The sequence below is a fragment of the Aphis gossypii genome, chromosome 2, assembly GCF_020184175.1.
Source record: "Aphis gossypii isolate Hap1 chromosome 2, ASM2018417v2, whole genome shotgun sequence".
Lineage (NCBI taxonomy): Eukaryota > Metazoa > Arthropoda > Insecta > Hemiptera > Aphididae > Aphis > Aphis gossypii.
In genome coordinates this window covers 71,623,846-71,646,431 of record NC_065531.1, presented here as the reverse complement: position 1 = coordinate 71,646,431, position 22,586 = coordinate 71,623,846, and the positions used below count along the sequence as shown (strand labels likewise).

At 24.7% G+C, this 22,586-nt stretch overlaps 2 protein-coding genes across 3 annotated transcripts; one reads left to right on the top strand and one right to left on the bottom strand.

Annotated features, from left to right (window-relative positions):
* The first annotated feature begins 1,869 nt into the window (after nucleotides 1-1,869).
* On the top strand, nucleotides 1,870-21,703 carry LOC114121774 (uncharacterized). The gene is made up of 8 exons (XM_027984233.2): nucleotides 1,870-2,018; nucleotides 18,251-18,896; nucleotides 18,989-19,373; nucleotides 19,512-19,613; nucleotides 19,693-19,830; nucleotides 19,907-19,990; nucleotides 20,047-20,203; nucleotides 21,179-21,703. The coding sequence occupies exons 2-8, from the start codon at nucleotides 18,300-18,302 to the stop codon at nucleotides 21,345-21,347; spliced, it is 1,632 nt and encodes a 543-aa protein (XP_027840034.2). The 5' UTR covers nucleotides 1,870-2,018; nucleotides 18,251-18,299; the 3' UTR covers nucleotides 21,348-21,703.
* LOC114121773 (GRIP and coiled-coil domain-containing protein 2-like) lies at nucleotides 5,667-11,058 on the bottom strand. Of its 2 annotated transcripts, none has more exons than XM_050199835.1 (9): nucleotides 10,874-11,058; nucleotides 10,720-10,798; nucleotides 10,540-10,653; nucleotides 10,135-10,273; nucleotides 9,535-9,758; nucleotides 7,837-8,037; nucleotides 7,573-7,761; nucleotides 7,113-7,241; nucleotides 5,667-6,048 (listed from the first exon to the last, which is right to left on the bottom strand). In XM_050199835.1, the coding sequence occupies exons 2-9, from the start codon at nucleotides 10,774-10,776 to the stop codon at nucleotides 5,866-5,868; spliced, it is 1,236 nt and encodes a 411-aa protein (XP_050055792.1). In that variant the 5' UTR covers nucleotides 10,777-10,798; nucleotides 10,874-11,058; the 3' UTR covers nucleotides 5,667-5,865. The 2 variants fall into 2 exon arrangements, with proteins under 2 accessions (XP_050055792.1, XP_027840033.1); XM_027984232.2 differs by having other exon boundaries at nucleotides 5,668-6,048; nucleotides 10,720-10,801.
* Nucleotides 21,704-22,586: the final 883 nt, after the last annotated feature.

Below are 22,586 nucleotides of genomic sequence, written 5' to 3'. Positions count from 1 at the left end.
ATTATATACCTATTTTATTATAGTTCCATTGGTTATATAATAAAACATAAATTAATGGTTTATGTCAAAGATAACATACGTTTTAATAAGTTCTATAATTTGTTTTAAAAAATATAATTTAAACAAAATTAATGCTTTTATAGACTATAATAGTGATATATTGAGATGTTTTAAAGTTTATATAATTTTATGTAAGTAAAATTATATTAAACGATGTACCTATTAATGGTTAATAAATTTTAAAATGTTAATCAGTTTTCATCTGCAATATAGTTAAATCATTTTAGTGACGAATACTCAATTATTGGTAAAATTTAATAGTACTACGACTGGCTGATGCAACTAGTTTATTTTATCAGAATATTTTAACGATTGTTTCTTTGGTGAACAAGCAATCAACGAGGACCCTTAAAAAAAATACTAACTAATTGGTAACCGGTAGCTTATACAAATATAATGATTAGGGTCAAACAAATCATTTAATTTCCTCATTACATAATATTTTTATACATATATATTATATAAATTATAAATGTTAGCATCCTGTTGAGATAGGTGTATAATATATGAATATAATTCTTACATAGTTTTACTCATATTATGAACGTTCGATTACACGTATTAGCTATAATATTACATCACATATTTTTGCTACAAACTATGATCTGTAAAACTTTTTTTCAAAATAGAACAAGATTAAAATATTTATGTAAATGTGTTATACACGCCAAACGGATAGACGCTCAGAATTAGCATTTAATATTACAAAACGTCGTATAACACATAAGGTAACGTTATAAATATATCATACCGAGGATAGACATACCAAAATATATTCACGACAAGTCTGAGATAAGTGGTCTTAACAATGATGTGTATCACAATGAGGATGTGTTGGCCGAGTTAAAAAAAAAAAAAAAATGATTATGAAATATTATACAGGCATACTGTAACTGTAATACTGTAGGTATCTACATTATCATTCATTATTTACATATTAAATAAAAATCTTTTATTTTTCCTGTTGCTTTTTACGTATATTGTATTGAATATAATATCTAAGCATATACGATATCTATATAATATTCTTCCTTGGGTAAATTTATTGAATTATACACTACAATCCCGTAACTTGGATCATTATTAAATTACAAACCCATTCTTGAACTGTAAATAAACTATACGGTAATAAGACAATAATTGAATTCCTCGCATTCTAGAGATTCTTATCAACCAACGAATTTCATTTAAATAAGATAACAACAAAATGATATTGTGTCTACTGTCTATACACGATCAGAATCTTTTGCAATATCTTGTTTAGTATTTAACATATTTAAACAATTGTTTATTTCGTTCAAATTTGCAGTATAAACACTCGTATTATATAGTGATGTACTGATGTATAATATGAACTATAACGGTCTACATCGAATCGTACAGAGTTCAATTATTCTGGTTTTATTTTATTTTCGACCGTGCGTAATTTTATTTATAGGTAAAATAAACTCAATCATAACTTAATGGCTTGTGTTCGTTATAGTTTATACACTTTTATACGTAATAGTTAATTACTATTAATAATAAATAAAAAAAAAAAAAATCTTAACTACATACATCTCCATACCATTTATGTATACTTTTAACTTTTAAGTTACTTTTTAAAAGTTTATTTTTTATTTTTTGTTATGGGTTGTCATATAAAAAACTTATTGAAAACAAAAACAAAACAAGACAAATCAATAAACAAAATAAAAAATTGTATATATTTTTTTTATTTATTATACCTACGTGCAATTTAGACCCTGTTGACATATTTTTATATTTTCAAACATAGGATCATCAAAGTGGGGAGTAGGCTAATGGAAACAGGTTGTGTGCATGAAGGTCGTTCAACTGAACACGCAGTTTTGCTATAACCGCGTACAATATGAGACGTACGGAAGTCGCGTTCACATAACGGCAGTCGGCGTGCAAAGGAAGAACCGACGTCGAGTTACTCCGAGAAATCCGGAACTGTTAGTTTTGTTATAAGTACATACGTAAATTATTTTGTTAGATTATTTTTTTATACTAACCGAAATGATTTATTTTCACCTCAAATAATCAAATTTAACAATTATTAGGTATAGTTGAAAACACACTCCTGTTTACTTGTTTTTTTAATGCACTTTTATTCACTTCAAGTTATTGTATACAATTAATTATAATAGAAGTGCGAGTGGTATAATAGCAAGCAGATAGGGAATTAGTATTATGATTAATGGTAAATACAAAATAAATAATACAGCATGGCGCATTAATCGTGTACCTACACAATATTGTTCAAAAGTACATTATCATCTTCAAAATGACCTAACTGACTCCAAGGTAGCACATCATTTTATTCGTAAATCGTGACGTACGGAACTATTATAGTGGTGTTAACTATTAAGTGTTCTGTCGTATAAAAGAATTGCATAAATATATGTAGCTGTTTCTTATTAAGTTTTTGAACCACATTCAATTTCCATACAAATACTTAAGGTAAGATTTCTTTAAATTTTTTATGATTTACACCATATTGGACTTTAAAGCATTTAATATTAATAGATTATTCAATTAGTTTTTTTTAAATAATTTTTTTTCAACCACCAATCAATAAATCAACTGAAATTTAAAAATTAATATTAAAAATATTTAATTGTTGGAACTATTAAAAAAATATAAATAAACCTAAATAACTTCTGTAAATAAAATTAATAAATGAAAAACAAGACCTAGGTACGTTATACACTATTATAATTATTCTAAGGTGAATTTAAAAATTGAATTTATATAATGCAATAGATTTTTTGTTAAAAATAATACCTACTTTGTTTCCGACAACCTCTGATTTATTTAATCGTGCAGTAGTTGTTTTCCATCCTTGTAATAGTTATCTGGTTAATAGTTTTTTAAAAATAAAATCATTGTATATGTAAATCAATTTGATCTACGTGGCATAAAAATCTATGAAATACAATGTTTAACACAATATATAAATTAATTATGTAGCATGATTACACAATTGAAATAAACATAAACGCACGTTGCACAACACTATAAAAGATTCATAAATCATTGTTGTAGAATCCGGGGAAGACGTTCTGTTATAAAATTGGTTAAAGAAGTTTTTCATTAAGTACCTATCTATATTTTAACATTCTCTAAAAAAAATTTCATATACTATAATATTATATTATACATTATTGTTATCAAATATTATAATTTATAAGTCATTACTGACGTTAAATAGAACAGTGTGAAAAGATTCATGATAACAATAGCTTGATATTTAAAAAATATCTTTGCGTATATCTTTTTTAAGTACATAAAAATAATTGAAACCGTTAAATGGAAAACTGTTATTTTTCATTAAAATATCCAATTTGTAAACATTTGAAAACTGGTATTTCTGTTGTTTTGTATTTTTTCTCCTTTTATTTTAAAAATCACCGAGAATTGTTTTTATTTGACTCCATAAAATGCAAACCTGATAAAATTTACTATCAAAACCACAATCATATAGTATTAAAGATATTGAATTAAAGATTCAATTATATAAAATTACTTTTTACACAAAACTCATTCAATCGTTCTGAAACCAGTAAAAGTATCCCTCCACAATGAATCATAAACAATACATACATAAATGGAATACATATATTATATAATAGATTTATAAAAAAAAAATACAATAAAATGTGCGTTTATATCGTTATTTAACTATATATCCAATCAATATTCATTAATCAATCAATCGATATAAATTTCTATAACGGCTTTGATTTTATTTTCCAGCCATGAAAATACAATTTTTTTCTTATCAATCAACTACATCTGTTACACGATATTAATAAAATGTTTCTGTACGCACCAGTATTTCTAGCAACTCTATTGCAGTGTTATAATATACACCATGACATACAATATAGAACAAAGAGTTCAAATTTTAAATTCTACATTGACAATAGAGTGATAGTATATTATATTATAATGTAATAGACTATATCGGTGTGATTAATCAAAGAGAAAAATCCGTTATTATGTACCGGTACGTTAATAAATAATAATAACGATTTCTATGCATATGTGTTTATGCTATAGAATAAATCAATTCGATGTGGTGGGATTCTATGTTTGAGGTCTGCTGTGAATAAGTTTACATTGTTGAGATTTGAGGATGCTTGGGAGTTGTTGGGATACCGAAGAGGAGGCATTTTATTTTTGGTGACATTTATATGACTAGGAAGAGTGGTAAAAAAAGTCTAAAATGTCAAAATATATGTTATGGTAAATATTAAAGGTTAAGAGAAAAGATTTTTTTAACATTGTAAATTAGTAAAAAGTTATTAAAAATTCAACCTCTGATATTAGGTAGGCTAAAACCTCAGTGGAGATATTTAGCGTTGAAGTCACTATAAACCAAGAAGTATGATTTTTTAAATTGTTAAAGTAACGAGTAAAATTATCAAAATTTAGCTTAATGTTGTGACGAAAATAAGCCGAGGAAATAATAATGGTAGGAATATTATTTAGAGTTAGCTCAATATATTTTATTGACTCTCGGTATGTACAATATTTTATTTTATTAATATTACTAAATACGTCAATCAGTGATGTATTTAATTTAACAGATATGTTAAAGAAGACGTTTGTTGTTAGGTGTACTTCATTTTTATGGAGTGAAGGTGATTCAGCCGTCGTTGGAATATAAATTTGTAGAATGATTAGATGATTTAGCACGATTTGTATATGCGCTTTAGAAATGATTAGAGAAAATACGATAGATTTAGAGATTTGAGAGGCCATAGTGGGTTATTGATTGCGTTAATTAATTTAATCTAATCACAAAGTAGAAAAGACGATATCGCCAGAACGGCCGTGTAGATAACAATTTATTTAAAGTAATTATTTTTAAGTTATCAGGGATGAAGTTAAGAACAGCTTCAGCTGAATAGTGTTGTGATTAAAATCACAACATAAAAATAATGAAATGACAAATTAAAAGAAAAAATATTAAATAAGCTGCTTTGTCAATCAAATCAAAAACAAGAATCGTACTACAATTAAATTCGTTTTAGATCATTTCTTCGAAAATATATAGGTAGTAATAATAAACGTTATTCATATCCATTTTGCTAATAAATTTTATTTATTTGAATATCAATATAGATTTTAAACGATTAACTATTGTATACATAAAATGTGTATACGAACATTTTATTTTTTATTGAAATCAAAGTTTTACTTGCAATTTATACATACAACTATGATACGAATGACCAGTAAAGTATATAGGTTATAGAATACCAGTAGAGAATAAATTATACATCAGTTATTTCTAATAACTGTATTTAATGTATAATTTATTTAATCACCATTGATATTTTATCAAAAGATGACATTCCCTTTCCTATCTGAAATCTTTATAAAAGTAATACATTTTAAATTATACCTAAATCAAATTTGCTTATTGTATTACAGTTAAACATCGATAACTTGATCCTCTAACTTGAACCTCTATAGATAGAATTTTTGATAACTCGAAGGAATGCCTTACCATCCGCATGAAAATATATATTTTTTTATATTTTCGATAACTCGAAATTTTTTTTCGTTCTTAACCGATTTGAGTTATCGAGGTTTCTCTGTATGTCATTTGTGTATTTGTATGTACAAATTGTAAGTAAAACTTTAATTTCAATAAAAATAAACGGTTCGTAAGTACTTGCATATTTTATTTAAAAAAAAATTATTTTAAGTTCCATATTGACATTCAAATAAATACAAGAAACATTTATTACTATGTTTTCAAAGGAATGATTTAAAACGAATTGTCCATTAAGATTTACGATGTTTATTTTTTATTTGTTGGATAATATTAGCAATTTTTTCTTTTAATTCGATATTTTCATTTTGTAGTTTATTGTTATTCACGTCAATAATTTCACACTCAATATTTACAGATGATATACGATGGTGGATATTTGACAACATTTCTTGTAATGTTGATTGATGATCAGGCTACAAAAAATTATAAATTTTGAATTAGTTTGGTGCATTTCAACGTGTGGAAAATATAATTCCTAGTATACCATAATAATAATATGCCTATTTCACATAAATATCATAAAATTATGCGTAATAAATTATAATTTACATTCACATTAAAATTTAACTGTAATAATTAACAACATGATAAATATACAGGTTAGTCTACATGAAGCACTTGAACCATTTTATACAAATCTCATCAGCAGTCATAACTACCTATAATATATTATTCTATGTGTACAAAAATAATATGTGTAAAAAATAAAAATAATTCTAAGATATAATCATTTTTTTCTTTCCTGAATAGTAAATTAATATCTACTGTGCATGTTACAATTTAAAACACCATATTATAATGAAATATGTTTCTATATACGTGAACACGTATTATACCTAATATGTAATATAATTTTATCAAAATTATAATTAACCCCCTTGCTACGTAGGTACTATTATAAAAAATAGAACTTTTTTTTTAAAATTATTTTAATTAAATGTTTTCGAAAATATTTTTAAAGTGAAATATTGGAGATTATATAAAATAGATAATTTCAAAACATCATTAAATTTTTATCTCCACTAATAAATTTCGTGTAAGTTATCATTCATAGGTGTTTTTATTAAGAGAGTCTATTTTAGCACTGAACCTTAATAAAAGCTAGATACTAATACCTCTGCGTATTTAATTTCTGGTTAATGGCGTGTGAGAATATTTTTATACTGGTTAATTGTATTTTAATAGGTAACCAATCCATATTGTACGATAAGCTCCTTGTAAATATATTCTTATTAATTCTAATAAGTTCATGAAAATGTATGGATCTGCTAATAACATTTTGTATGATCAAAGAGAATCAATGTTATGGGAATATGAAATAGAACAATATGAAACAGTACGAAAATAAAGGTTAATAGTTTTTGAAATAATGAGTGGTTTAAGATAAAATAATTACGCTGTATATTATTATATACATATGTGCCAAAACAACTTTTTTGAATAGAATGTTGGTGTTAATTAGATAAATTTGCATTACCACTTCGTTATTTTCGTATGTATTTAATAATGGAATTTTATTAGTTTTTTCTTCGGATGTTTCCAATTCTTGGCATAGTTGAATACATTTCATTACTTCTTCGCCCCTCTTCAATATAATGTTTACGTTCTGTATTTGAATTTAAAATTATATAGTTATACTAGATTTATATTTATTTATTACTTTTATTAAGTATATAAACCCACAAAATCAAATATACACATATTTATAGTAATTCTTATCCAGGAATATAAACTATTACAATAAATAATAATACAACACACAAGCAATTATTTTTATTATAAAAATAAAAAAACGTAAATATTTATTTACTAAATATTATATTATTTTCATGCTATATTTAAAAGAAATTTTTTTTAAATAGGTTTTTTTTTTAAAAAACTTGTAAGACAAATACTTAAAAAAAAATATATTAGAATGTCATAAAATTGATTTTTACTTTATTTATTTCTTTAGTAGATTGGCAAAGAAGTGACTTTTGTTTGTGACCGACTTTAGAATTATTAGCGAGCTTATTTCTAAATTGTTTCAAACCCTTTTGAAGTTCATCTCTTTTTTGTATTAATATATTTAATTCTTTCAACAATTTAGGGTTACTTATTTCTTTTTCCAGAGTATTTATTTTATTCTAATAAATTATTTTATTATTAATATCACAGTAAAAATCTTTAAGTTACTGAATAAAACCATAATTTAAACTCACTAATAAATCTTTGATCCGAAGTTTTAATTTTTTTGTTGTAATTAATAATTGTTCGTTCACATTTTTTAACTTCAGGTACTCTCTCGCCGTATATTTAGTTTGTTTCTTATAATCATTCAAAGTAAAATAATATACATCTTTCATATTCATGTAATGCATTATGTACTCTTTCCAACAAAACTTATTCATGATTGATTCAAACTACATCATGAAATAAATTAACTTTACACGTACCTAGGTCTTAATTATTGCTATAATTTAACATTTATTTTATATTTAAAATACCTATATAATTTGAGTTAACATTTCTGTCGGTACGTGATTACTTAGATACGTGAAGACTTAGTGGTGAAATGACTTTGTCATGGAGGAAGTTAATTTTTTTTAGAAATCATTTAGTAAAAATGTAATGAAAAACAAAAAATGTATTCATTTAAAATATTAAAAAGTGAAATATAACAATTTATACCTTAATTGTATGTTGTACATTTTTTCAATACAATTGACTAGACAGTATTTATGAAATGCCGTGGCTGATTATATAATTTTTAATCTGTTCATGGAGAACTTTTTCTCTAAATTTTGAATAATATAATATTATAATAATACAAAAAACAAGATTATGAAATAATCGAGGGATTGTGTTTTTATTATTAGAAAACAATAATTATTATATCAAAGAATATTAATAGATTTTATTAGGATATAAAAAGGAATTGATTATTTAAAGATAACACGTATTTTATTATAAATATTGAGAGAAGTTGTGAGGAATATGCTCCTATTGTGAAACTATTAAAATGATACTTTATTACTTAATTATAATTTATGATAATTATGGTTTTAAGTTAAAACCAAGATGTTTTACAGCTGATGATTAATGAATAATGAATAATGACTATTATATTATACATATTTTATAAGATTAAGTCTCTATATGTGTTTGTTAGGTATAGTTCATTGAATATGATACTATTATATTCAATATTATATAATATTTTTATATCCCCGTATGCGTACAGTGATCAATAATGAATATAATGTTATAAAAGTAGTTATCTATTTGTACAAATAATTAACGTGGTTATTTATACAAAAGTACAATATTTATCATTGATTATTATTATTGAACCTTTATAGATATCAGTTTCATTTAATTTACATATGTACCTATTGGTAATAGCACATATACCAACATCGGTTTATCCTTGGTTTAAAACTTCAAAATATAATTTAAAAACTGAAATTAAAATACGACCTATAGTATTTATTATGTTGATAAACTTTACAAATTCAAAATGTTTTCGTATCTAGCTATTTTAATAATAATTATCAAAATAAAATTGTTCATTATTACATCACTATAATGTAATAAATTATATTTTTAAGCTTTTAAAATCAATGAAAATAGGTATTAATTGTGTGAATTAGGAGTCTCCAACTTACGTCTCGCGGACTTGATCTGGCTCGCCAACGTTTTTGAATCAGCCCACCAAGCTAATTTGTGTTTTAAAAATAATATATTACCTATTCTTCAATTTCATTATATCTTTATTTCTTAAAAAATGTTGACAATGAAAAAACGTATTTCAGACTTGGTCCGGCGTAAAAAAAAAGTTGGAGACCCCTGGTGTAAATGTTTACTTTAACTTGCTGTGAATATTAGATTTTAGTTATATTCTTTTCTTTTGTACCTACCCTTCCACGTTCAATGTCCATATTTTCTATGTGTTTGTTTTCAATAATAGATTTCCATTTTTCTATCTCAAGTTGTACCACTTGATTATCATATTTTAGCATCCTCCAATAAGTATCGTTCTCGTTTGTTCTGACTTCTAATTCCACCAAATCTATAGGTAGTGCTAATTCTAATTCAGCTTGATATTGGTGATGTATATTTTCAATTTCATTTCTAAATGCATCTGTCACGAAACAAGTTTATCATTATTGTGTAATTTGTATACATTTACATAGCAATTGCTTATTAATCGACCACATAAGATGACCACCGAATTTAACGATAAAAACGTATCTGTTTTCTTTTTTGTTTAATAACTAGCAACCATAAATATACAAAAAATAAATCATTTTCGTATTTTAAGAAAAAAAAAATGCACTTGTGTGTCACCCAATAGAGATTGAAGTAGCCTAGATGTTTACAAAGTCCTCTATAACTTGCCTATGAAAATTATATAAAATCGGTTCAGCCAATTCGAAGACTAGGCCAGACACACTAATAGACACTTGTAATTAGTTAGGTACTATTTTATCCTATCATATAGACGTAGATTGAATCACCTAGTGTAGTATTAACCAATTCTAAATTTCTTTGACCAGTTCTACAACGATATTCTATGCATTCGTCCAATTCGTTTTGTAATTTCTCTATTATTTTATCTTTAAACTCCATTTGAATAGTCAAAGATCTTTGATAGGACTAAAAAATATAAAAGTTGCATTAATATTAAAATGTTCACATTTTGTTTTAATACTAATTACTATAAAGCATTATACATAACGATTGTATAGACGATAGATTATTGATGATGTTCAACAACAGTAGCTTAGATAATAATATGTAACGTTGTTCTTAATGTTATTTCGGTTAAAAAAATACATACCAACTTAGATTTGTTTTCTTTGCTTAAATTATTATCTAGTTACAAATCACTTTTATAAGTAATAATGCGCAATATTACTTACCAAAATTGTATTATGCAACACTGTATCACTGTAATCGGACAATGTATTTTCCCAATGTTTGGTAAGAATTTTCGTACTACTAATGGTATTATCTACATTTTTTTTCAACATATCCTGTTTATAACACAAATATAAATATGAAATAATAAACATTATATTTTAAAACCAATGAATTATCACTGTATAAATCTTCGTTTTATGTCTTAATATTCCCAACATCTTCTCGTTTTTATCCATAGTCGATTGATTAATTACTCACCTGCTAATTTACACGAATGCAATTCGATAAAATCTATTGCCCATAATAGTAATGATAATAATATAATATAGTTACCTAATTATTATTACTAGTAATTAGTTCTTTTACAGAGTAACAAAGTCTATTTGGAATAAATGGTTATCATTAGCACAATAGAACGAAATTTCCTTACAAAGAAAATATTTGAACTTATTTTACGTAGATATGTGACCTTTTAAAATTAGTTATGACACATTGTTTATAATAAAACAAATGATTTTAATATGGCTTCTATAGATATATAAAGTACGATTACAAAAAAAAAACATTTGCACTTAGACCAATATTTTTTTTTTTACTTTTTGAAACTAAATTAAATATTAATCAATAATAAATTACATAATATTACAAAATATTTTGTGAATACAAAATATGACAAACATTGTCTTACATTAATGCTTATTTGTGTTTTTTTATCTAATAATAACATTTTAAGTACATTTTTTAATCAAAATAGTTTCATTATATCAATCTATTATATTCATTAGTACTATAACTACTAAACTTTGTTTTCAACGAATTCAATGAATAATAAAATGTGTAGTATCACTTAGGTTCTTTCTTAATACAAAACAACTGCACCTACTACCTACTGGCTACAATTTTTAATTATTAAAACTTAGATTTTATACAGTCTAACATGTTTTCAAATTATTTATTAATCATATTATTATTGATTGTGATTGTGCATCGAGTGTGTTTGGTGCAAATTATGAAAAGTATTTTATTTGTTCACTTTAAATCTACAATATGTTTCGAAAATTTGTATTCATAAAAAATTATGAGTAACCCACCCTTAATAATTTTTACTGTTATAAAAAAATTAATACTTAATATTTCTCAAGTTTATTTATATATAACAATGAAAATAATATTATTACTTTTTAATAAAAAATAAAAAAAATGATATAATATTGTAATGTAATATATTAATTGCTAAATCATTTGATATTATATACATTTCATCATATTATATTCTTGGATAGCTATATGATATTATTGAAAAGTATTATAAAATATATAATGTTAGTATATAATATCAGTAGGTATTTAAATCGAAGTATGGTGTAGCCGTTGTAGGTAATATAAGGTAACGATCAATTATTTTTTGAAAAACTACTTTATAATACCTAGTAGAATCAGATTGAACAATTTGAAAATGTTTGACTTGGTCAAAAGTACATTTTAATATAAATAAACATTTTATTTATTTATAATAACACAATAATCGTTAATTAAAATCTCTAAACGTAAACATTATAATATTATATAACCAAATAACTTACAGTATTTAAAACATAAAATTATTTGATAATAATATTAATTACGAGATTAAAATTATTTCATGGAATTAGTGTATATATTTATATAATGCAATCTATAAAAATATTCCTTAGATTACAGTCTAATTAGGCCTCACACGCTAATAGTAAATAATAAATAATTGTTATAATTTTGAACTATACAATATAGTATTGAGTTGATATCAGTCGCAGTTAGTATTAGATAATATACTCATAATTAAAATATTGCTCTACTAGTTTTTAAAGTGTATTTTTATAAGTTTTTTTTTCTGATGTATAATTAAATAATATTATGAAAATCTATTAAATATCAACAAAAATAAAATTATTTTTATGTAAAAAGAATAAACAATTTATTAAAGTGAGTGTAGTTTAAATGCAATATATTTTCAAAAAAAAAAAAAAAACAGGTAAATTACATTTGAATTTTTTAACATAAAATATATTTTTGTAAGAAAGTTTAAAATTATCGTATTCATGTATCTAAATGTATTATGCATAAAAATCGTCTAATAACAACAAAAATATTACATTTTACTGTATACCTTATTACTTATTAGTTAGTAAAATAATAATGAAATTATTATTTTTTAAATTTTATTAATTTTAAATGAATTTATGAAATTGATAATCTAGGTGTGCTGTGTGTATTATCGTAACATAATAATATCATTTAATTAAATTGTGTTTAAATTAGTCACAGAAATAATCACAAGACTCATCATACACAATGTTTTTGATGTAACAATAAATATATAAATATTCTAAACAATTTTTACTCCGCAAAAACTCCGAGAATTTTCCACAACACTTGACTGTGATATTTAATGTAATATTTTACCAAGAAATTGTATGTTATATTAAGTTATTTTTATAAAGAACGACTATTTACAATGATTTTTGAAAGTGTAAGACTTGTAATTTAAACTCTACCTTCTTATAAAACGTAAAAAATAGTTCATGATGATATTATTAATTATGTATCATGCTAAATTGTATTTGTTGTATAGGTTAAGTTTAACTTTAATAAATAACTTATAACAAAAAAAGGAATCTTAAAAAAATATTATGATCAATAATAAATTAATCAGTTTTTATGCATAAATATTTTCAGTAAACTATTCTGCTTCAGAAAATAAAATAAAAAACATATGCAGTTATTATTCATAAAATAAATAATAAAAAGCTATATAAATAAAAAAATATATAGTATAATTGTTTTGCAATAATATTATTATTTTTTTTTTTTTAATAATTTGTGGTAAAAAATATTTTTAAAAACTTAACAACTTTTTGAAAAAACGTGTGAATTCCTATACATGGTTACTATTTGAAAACGTATTAATCTCGAAAATATTCTTAACCTAATTTTAAAAAGTAGGTTAGCGCATTTCGGTGGTGCATGTTTGTCCATCGTCCTTTCGGTCCTCGGACAGAATAGTGTAATTTTACTGTAGGTATTCGATTTTAATGCAATATGCTTGCATTCGATAAAAAACGATTCTGAGCGGACGAGGGGATCTTTTTTATTTAATTTTATTCGTTTCTATGGTGATAAACAAAGCCGTAATTAGTCGTCTGTAATTATTTAATATTACAAAATCGTGACATCGTACGTTTTATCTCCTTTAACCGCTTTTATTTCGAGTACCGTTTCGAAAATCCAAAAATGACCTCTCTAAAGTACCAGCTCAAGAACATTACCTTTAAAATTATGCTACACTTATACTTTTGAGCAAATTTAGGGGGAGAAAAAGTGTTTACAGAATAAGAAAAAAATAAACATCATTGTAAAACCAATACACTCCTCGCTCCGCTCAGAATCTAAAATTGTATAAATTGAAAAATGAACACACATTTTGTTTCACACTTACTGAAAGAGTACAAAACTAATAATTAAACAACTGTTTTAAATAAAATTTTATTGCATTTGATAAGTCATTAAAAAGTAAATAGCTATATAAAGTCTAAACTCTATTTTAGATTCTGAGCGGAGCGAGGAATGTATTGGTTCTACAATGATGTTTATTTCTTTTTTATTCTGTAAACACTTTTTCTCCCCTTAAACTTGCTCAAAAGTACAAGTGTAGCATGTTTTCTGAAAGGTAATATTTTTGAGCTGGTACTTTGAAGAGGTCATTTTTGGATTTTCGAAACGGTACTCGAAATAAAAGCGGTTAAAGGAGAAAAAACGTAGAACTTCATGATTATGTAATATAAAATAATTACAGCTTTATTTATCACCATAGAAATGAATAAAATAAAATCATATTGATCCCCTTGTCCGCTCAGAATCATTTTTTATCGAATGCAATCATATTGCATTCAAATCGAATACCTACAGTAAAATTACACTATTCTGTCCGAGAACCAAAGGGACGGTGGACAAACATCCACCACCGAAATGCGCTGACCTACTTTTTTTATTATTTATTCTTATATAGGTACTTAGTTATATAAAACAATTATTATTTACTAGGGTAGTGTATGTTTTCTTTTTTGATACTATAATTATATTTTACTTGATTATCAAACATAAAATAGCTAATTTATTTTATTTGTTTAAAATACATTTTATAATAATATTGGTGAAAAATACATAAAATGATTTGTTTTAAATTATTATCATTACTCTCATAATTTTACTTCAACAATATTCCCCTTATTATTATATTATAATAATATTAAAACTCAATTTACAATTTTTTATGTACACAATTATACATAGGTGTTCACAGTAGTCAAAGTAGGGAGATACGAGGGGGGTAGTATCCCACCACTTATTATAATCTACATTAACATTTTTCATCCCTCCACTTATTTCGAGCCACTTCGACCACTGGGTATATCACTTACATTGATTGATAGGCGATCGATATTTAATATTTTAATACTCACGAAATACATCAATGCTATTTGTTACTTATTACCTCTGCCGGATCTAGGACATTTGACGCCTAAGGCTAATAACAATTTAGCGCCCTTACATAGTATTAGTGTACGGGTTGTCAACACTTAAGAGCGCCCTTATACCAACAGCACCCGATGCAAGGATACCCACTTGCCCCCCTACCTTTAGATCCGGCACTTCTTATTACTAGTATTATAGTAGGTAAATATATTTTATTCGATTACAAAAATTGTAATTTAACAATTGTCATTTAACCAGCCCATCTTTAGTAGTATTACCAATTTGTTGAACGACGACGGTATTATCAACGATTGTGAATAAAATAATGCATTAAAAAACAGCAGCCGTTTTAATATGATTTTTAAAGTTAAGACTTAAGTAATTGGTAAATACATACATTTCTATATTTTATTAATAGAAAATAAGAATTATAATTTTTAATTCCACAAAAAAGCCATTTAAGTCTTTATTTTATTAATTAGTTATAATAATTTATTTATTATTGAACTCAGATCAAACCGATCGAAAAAGAATAATGAGTTGATTTTTCAAAAAATTGAGATTTTCATAAAACAGTTTTTGAGATTGTAAAAATACTTGTACCGTAAAATTATTAATTATGCATGATATAGTCTTTATTTTATAATTATTTCCAAAAATATTAAGACATGTTAGCTCTAGTAACCGATAATTCTCTCCGTATCAGAACTTTTATTACTAGGTACTTTATTTTTTTCAAACTTAAGGTGAAAACCAAATAAGTAGCTAATAGTTTGAAATTTGAAATAAATTCTTACAAAAATATTTTTCTACGGAGAATCAACCATTTTGTGAGATGGTGTTATCACTAGCATACTAATAATTAGGATCGATATTGCTAATAATATATATGTATATATTTTTAAATCAAGTTATTAAAAAAAATGAGTTTGATAAATCTTGTTCTGAGCAAAACGATGAATATATATTTTTTCCAATGATATTTATTTTTTCTGTGCACACGTTTCACAGTCGTAAAAATGTTTTAATTTTCAACTTTTTAAAATAATCAAAAGAAAATTAATTAAAGAAAAACAAGGATGTTGCGCCTTTGTTGGTAATTGTTTTAAACAAATTATAACTATTAAAAAATTACTGTGTATAATTATAGAGCTTTCCCTGAGATTCTCTCAAAACCCGAAAATTCTTATATTATGTGTATTAAATATAATAATTGTTATATATATATATATATTTTTATTAAAAAAAAAACTTGTTTACTTGTTACATATGTATAAATACCTACTCATATTTAATAATAGTTATTTCTGTTAATTCATACACTAATTCGACATAGTAACTTTTAGTAGGTACCTATAAATGTACAATACGGACTGATAGTGTTACGTCACAAATGTTATAAATCCTAATCAAATGTTCCCAATTGGATCCAAACAAATATTTCGTACTATATGAAAAACATATACTTTTAGAAAATTTGAACAAAATTTTAGTTTAAACTTTCAATTTACGCGATTTTTCATTAAACTAACTATGCACAGTGCATTAGTACACATAAACCTTAAGAATTAAACAATTCTGCTTAAACAACGTGTAAAATGTTAATTATTATTACATAGTAATAGCTTTTGTTTGGATCCAACGGATCTATTGATAAGATTTGTACATATGATAAGAACGTGTATGACGTAAGCACTATCCGTCCGTTTAGTATAATCTGACGATAACAATTATTACGTGTTAGTTATTTAATACAGTACTATTAATCTATGCATCATCATTTATCAAATATTGTTTTTTTGTTTTTTTTTTTTATATATTACAAATGAGGATTTATACGAATAACTCCTTTGTAATTTATTCAATTTTCTACAGTTAATGGAGATACATTTTATAACTTCTTTCTATGCATTACCCAGCTATATAGTATATACAAGAATGTTCTAATAGGTACGTGACAAAATTAAAAAAAAAAATTACACACACATAATATTAAATTATAGATAGGTACATATTTTTTTTTACATAATTGTTTCAAGAAATGTATGTATTATAATACTATATTATATGCATACCATTTAAAATCTATATATCTAAAAAATGTACAGATCCACTGTGCATCTTAAGTTTCAATACATGGGTACTGCTTGTTAAGTAATATTATTATCATTCTGTTTATTTGTACATAACTTTTATATACAATAATATAATAGTTTATACAATTTCACTGTTATTATTATTTATATTGCTATTTTTTTCGAATGCGTAAATATTGTTTAATTATTTATAAGTTGCAAACTACGATACCTATACTATTATCATTTTTATCATTATTAGTTAAGTATTACCTACCTTTTATCAGATAATTAAATGTTATATACCATTATTACCTATTGTTTTAGTTATAGCAATGACTTTTACGTAATAGGTTATTTTTAGAATTACGAGAATACATAAAAACCTTGAACATATAGCTTATATTCACTTTTATAATAACCGCATGTACCTATAATTATTTTTCTAACATGAAAATTCGTCAGAATACAGATTATATTTTGTTAAAATCTGCTATAACAGTAGTGTACCTATTGTTTAATATTTGAAAATAACAATACCTCAATACATTTGATTAACACACATAAGCGATGTGGCTTATATTTAATAACAATTTCAAGTCATAGTCTTATGTAATATTCTTGATAGTTAGATTAGAAATGAAAATTGCTTATCGTTAGAATTTCGATGTTGAATCATCATCAACATTATTCAAAAATATAAATAGCTTTATGAATAACTTTCAATGATTTTGGTAGATATCTACAGTTACTAAACAGTTCCCTAAGTTAAATAAGCCAACTTCGTATTATTCTTTCATACCATTTATTATTATACCATATTTTGTATAGGCTTTTTCAATAGTAATAAAAAAAAAATACTTACTTCTAGTTAAAAACACAAAGTTGGATTTATAGATCAAATGTTTAAATGAAAACAATTAATTATTTATTTCTTTTTTTCAATTTACTAGGAACCATAATTTTAGGTATATAGTTTTTAAACTAAGCTTATTATTTTTTTTTACCATTAAAAACGTCTATTGTTAAGTATAATATGTAGTATGTACATTATATTTTTTATAAGATAATTTTATGGTAGCACAATATTTTGAATAATACTATATTAAATGTTATGTTTTAGGTATTAAATAATTTTTATTTTAAAATGACCTAAATAAAACAAAACAACCATGAAGCTCTCAAAAAAATCTACAAGCGAGGAAATAAACATGGCTGAAGAAGTAGACGCGGAGCACGAAAAATGGCAAAAATTAAATTTCGGCTCAAGAGTTAAATATATTTTGAAGAACATAACGGTTGAACCGCTACTCGGATTTTTCATCGTGTCAAGTGTACTTGGCAACCTCACTACACAAAACCTGAACTTACAGAAATCATGTAGGGTTAACTTAAATATGAGTGACGCGGTTTGCTCTGCGTTGGAAAAACGGATGAAGACGAATTATACTCTGGACGAAGAAGCAAAAGTCCAAGAACTAGTCACCGACATGACTATGTGGCAGTCGGTTATACAGCACACTATACCGTGTATATTCGTGATTTTCATCGGATCCTGGAGTGACAGGACCCGCAAGAGGAAACCGGTCCTGCTGTTGCCCATTTTCGGAGAACTGGTGAGGGTCCTGGGCTTATTGCTTTGTGTATACTATTTTTACGAACTACCGATGGAAGTCGCGGGTCTGGTCGAGTCCGTGCCTTCGTCACTAACGGGTGGTTGGATGATCATGTTCATGGGTGTGTTCACGTACATTTCGGATGTAACCACGGTTGGTACATTTGTATATTATATTTTATCATTACTTCTATATGAATCTCTAATAAATATTATACACGTATTATAATAATATTATTGTTTCAGGTGAAAATGAGAACTCTTAGAATAGGAGTGCTGAATTTATCTTTGACTATAGGAATATCTTTCGGTATAGCCTTGTCTGGTATTCTGTTCCAAAAGCTCGGTTTTTATGGCATATATTCCATATGTTCGACTATGTACTTCCTTGGTATAGTCTATGGATTTTTCTGCCTTAAAGATATAAAAAGAAATGAAACCCAGGCCGCCGTTTGTGAAGACAATAAATTTGTTGAAAAATCATCATTCTCAAAAAACGTTAGAGAATTTTTTGATTTAGTACATATTAAAAATGCATTTAGTGTTACTTTCAAAAAAGGTAATGACAACAGAAGACTCCGAATTTTGATGATGATGTTAGTTCTCATGATAATAATGGGTCCTATGACAGGTTAGTTAAATATTTGGACATTCATATATTTCGTTATGAGGTATATACCTAGATTTTACCATTTCTAAAAACGCTAAAAGAATCGTAGTGTAGTTTTAGAATAAAGTGAAAGTAAAAACTTATTCATTTAAACTTTAGGTGAAATGTCAGTCATGTACTTATCAACCAGGATACGATTTAATTGGGATGAATTTGATTACAGTATGTTTTCTACATTTACTATGGTCACTGGTTTTATTGGTAAGTAAACAATTATTATTAAAAGTACCTATATTTAAAAAAATAAATTTAATAATATATTATCTAAAATTTATTTTAGGAACATCAATTTCTTTATGGATTTTCAGTCACAAATTAAAAATGGACGACGCATTGATAGCTACAATGGCATGTGTCAGTAAAGTCATTGGTAGTTTTGTTTTCGCATTTGCACCAAATAAATATGTATTTTATTTAGGTAGGTTCATTATTTATACTTAAAGTAGCAGATTTTTTTAAACTATTATTTACAAATAATAATTTAATTTCTTCAGGAGCAATTGTGGAAATTATTCATGGTGCTGGTTCCATTGCAACTAGATCTATATTCACTAAACTTGTAACTCCAGACGAACTTGGTAATTTTTGAAATATTGCGACAATATAGTTTTATATTAACAGTTTTATTTCTTAGGTCAAGTAAGTGCTGTAGTAGGAGTTTTCGAGGCTTTTGTTCCAATGATATATGTACCGATGTACAGTGCATTTTATAAAGCAACAATGAAAACTTTTCCTGGAGCTTACTTTCTTCTCGGCGGAGGCTTAACTATACCAGCAATTTTTGTATTTTTGTAAGTATTAAAACTATTAATCATTAATTATAAAATTTACTATTTTATTTTGTGAAGAATAAATTAAACCGAGATTGGCAATCCATTTGCGGCGGATAGTAATAAGTAACTTTTTTTTTACGTTTAATTAATCTCAAGCAGAAATTAACAAATATGTGGTTATGATTTTAATATTATCGATAAAGCGAGCGGATAAGCAGCCCGAAAATAATTGGTTCATTTTATTATTTTAACATTCCATTATTTATTTAATTTTAATTTTAAAAATTCCACTTTTATTTATTTCATTTCACAACACGCTATGGGTCCTAAATTGTATGACTGCAAAATTTGGTACCGATTTGTCGAAAGCTATCAATTTACACATATTATGTCATTACTTATTTCAATATAATCTGTCTAATAATACTTGTATTAGCCGATGATCTACCATTTTTGTTTTGTTTAAATTGAAATATTCTCAACTGTTTTCTGTCAAAATCAGTCAACTTTTTTTAGTGCATAAATTTCAATCTAACGCTTTGATTTGACTTTTATGTTTTGTTTGTAAATAATAAATACCTATAGTTTAATAGTTATTACTAAATTTTACATTTTTATAGAGTATAATAGCTATTAACCTAAATAAAAAAAATTAATACAATACCAAAAATTATAACCAATCATAGTATCTATTTTAATATTTGTAAGTTTGTAACCAATGATAACCCTACGTAAAAACAATACATGATTTGTATGAACTGAAACAAAATTTACGTTTGAATTATACTGTAGTGATCTATAGGAGTTGAAATGTAAGGCTATAAACTCTTCTTAGTTTCAAAGGTTCTATTGATATAACTTTTATTGAAAATGGTCGAGTGATTTTTTAATCTATTTTGAATCTATTCCGGAAAATATAAAAAAAAATAAATAATTATACATAGATAATTTCAAATAACTTGTATTAATAAATAACTATTTTTTGTATTTTAGGTGGATGTATAAAGGAAATAAAGAACGAGAGGCTCGTGAAATAGAAAATAAAAAATCTGAAATAATACAGAAAAATTCTGAACTAATGAACGATACAATCAAAATTCCTAAATCATATGAGACATCAGAAAAAAATGATTATGAAAACCAAGGATATAAGTCCGACTAATGTACATTGTACAAGCAATACTAAAATATATGTGATTATAATTATTTTATTAAAATAAGACCGCAATGTATATATATAATATATATTAGGTATTCTCGTTTTTAATTTATTTGTATGATTGTTATATTATTTTTCACTTTTTAAGATTAAGTTCTAATTGTTACTAATAACTATATATTGATTATTATTGAATAGTATAATTATTAAACTGTAATTAACTTTTAATAATAAAATTTATAATCGTATCCTTATTATATATTCATAAAAAACATCTATACAATAATTTATATAACTTTTATGTCAAAAAAAAAAGAAAAGTATTGATTAAAGCACAAAATATATGTATATATTTTTTATTTGTTTACTATCAATTTTTACATCGTTTATCATCTAAGCATCTAAGTAAAATATTGTCATATTTTAATTATATATATATGTTTCATAATATTGTTCATTTGAACTTTATTAAATTTGGCTATCTCCCGATCTATATCGTATGACTTATATTATAGAATATAACACTTCTATAATAGCCTTAAACAAATTTGAACTTAAAAATTATTAAAATAATAATAGTAAAAAAAATGTATTTAAAACATTATGAAAAAGATTAAAACAACATTATATTATACTCATATTTCTCCTCATTTCATAGGAAAAATTTGGTTTCTTTTCAATGCTAACCCGATTAGCTATATAACTGTTTCGATTATTTTCTATTTGAAGCAGTTATTGTTTGTAACTTAGTAATTATACAACAGTCAACGTTAAAGGTACAATTGTTAGATCATTTTTAAGCTACTTTTAATCAGTATTTAAATGTAATTTTGAACTTAGTTTTTCTCAACATTAGATACATTAATATTGCCTATACCAAACCCTTCAAAAATCTGATGTTTAAGTTTAACCAAGCAATATTTAAGTTCTCATAATAACTGAGTTCCACTTAATCGTTTCCCTACTTCAATTATGTTTTTATAATCACCTTTAAAATTAAAACACTATTATCTTGTGATGATGTGATATTCTTACTATCGAATATTTTAGTATCTATATAATATAATTTCATCCAACATTTTAGTTATCAAATTTGTCTATAAATAATTTACTATACCTACTAATTAAACTCATTTCAAAATATTTTATTTATTATTTTAAAATTATTACCCTTTTACTATAATAATAAAACAAACTATTGTTTTGTATCACATTTTTTTTAAATAATATTAAAAAAGTAAT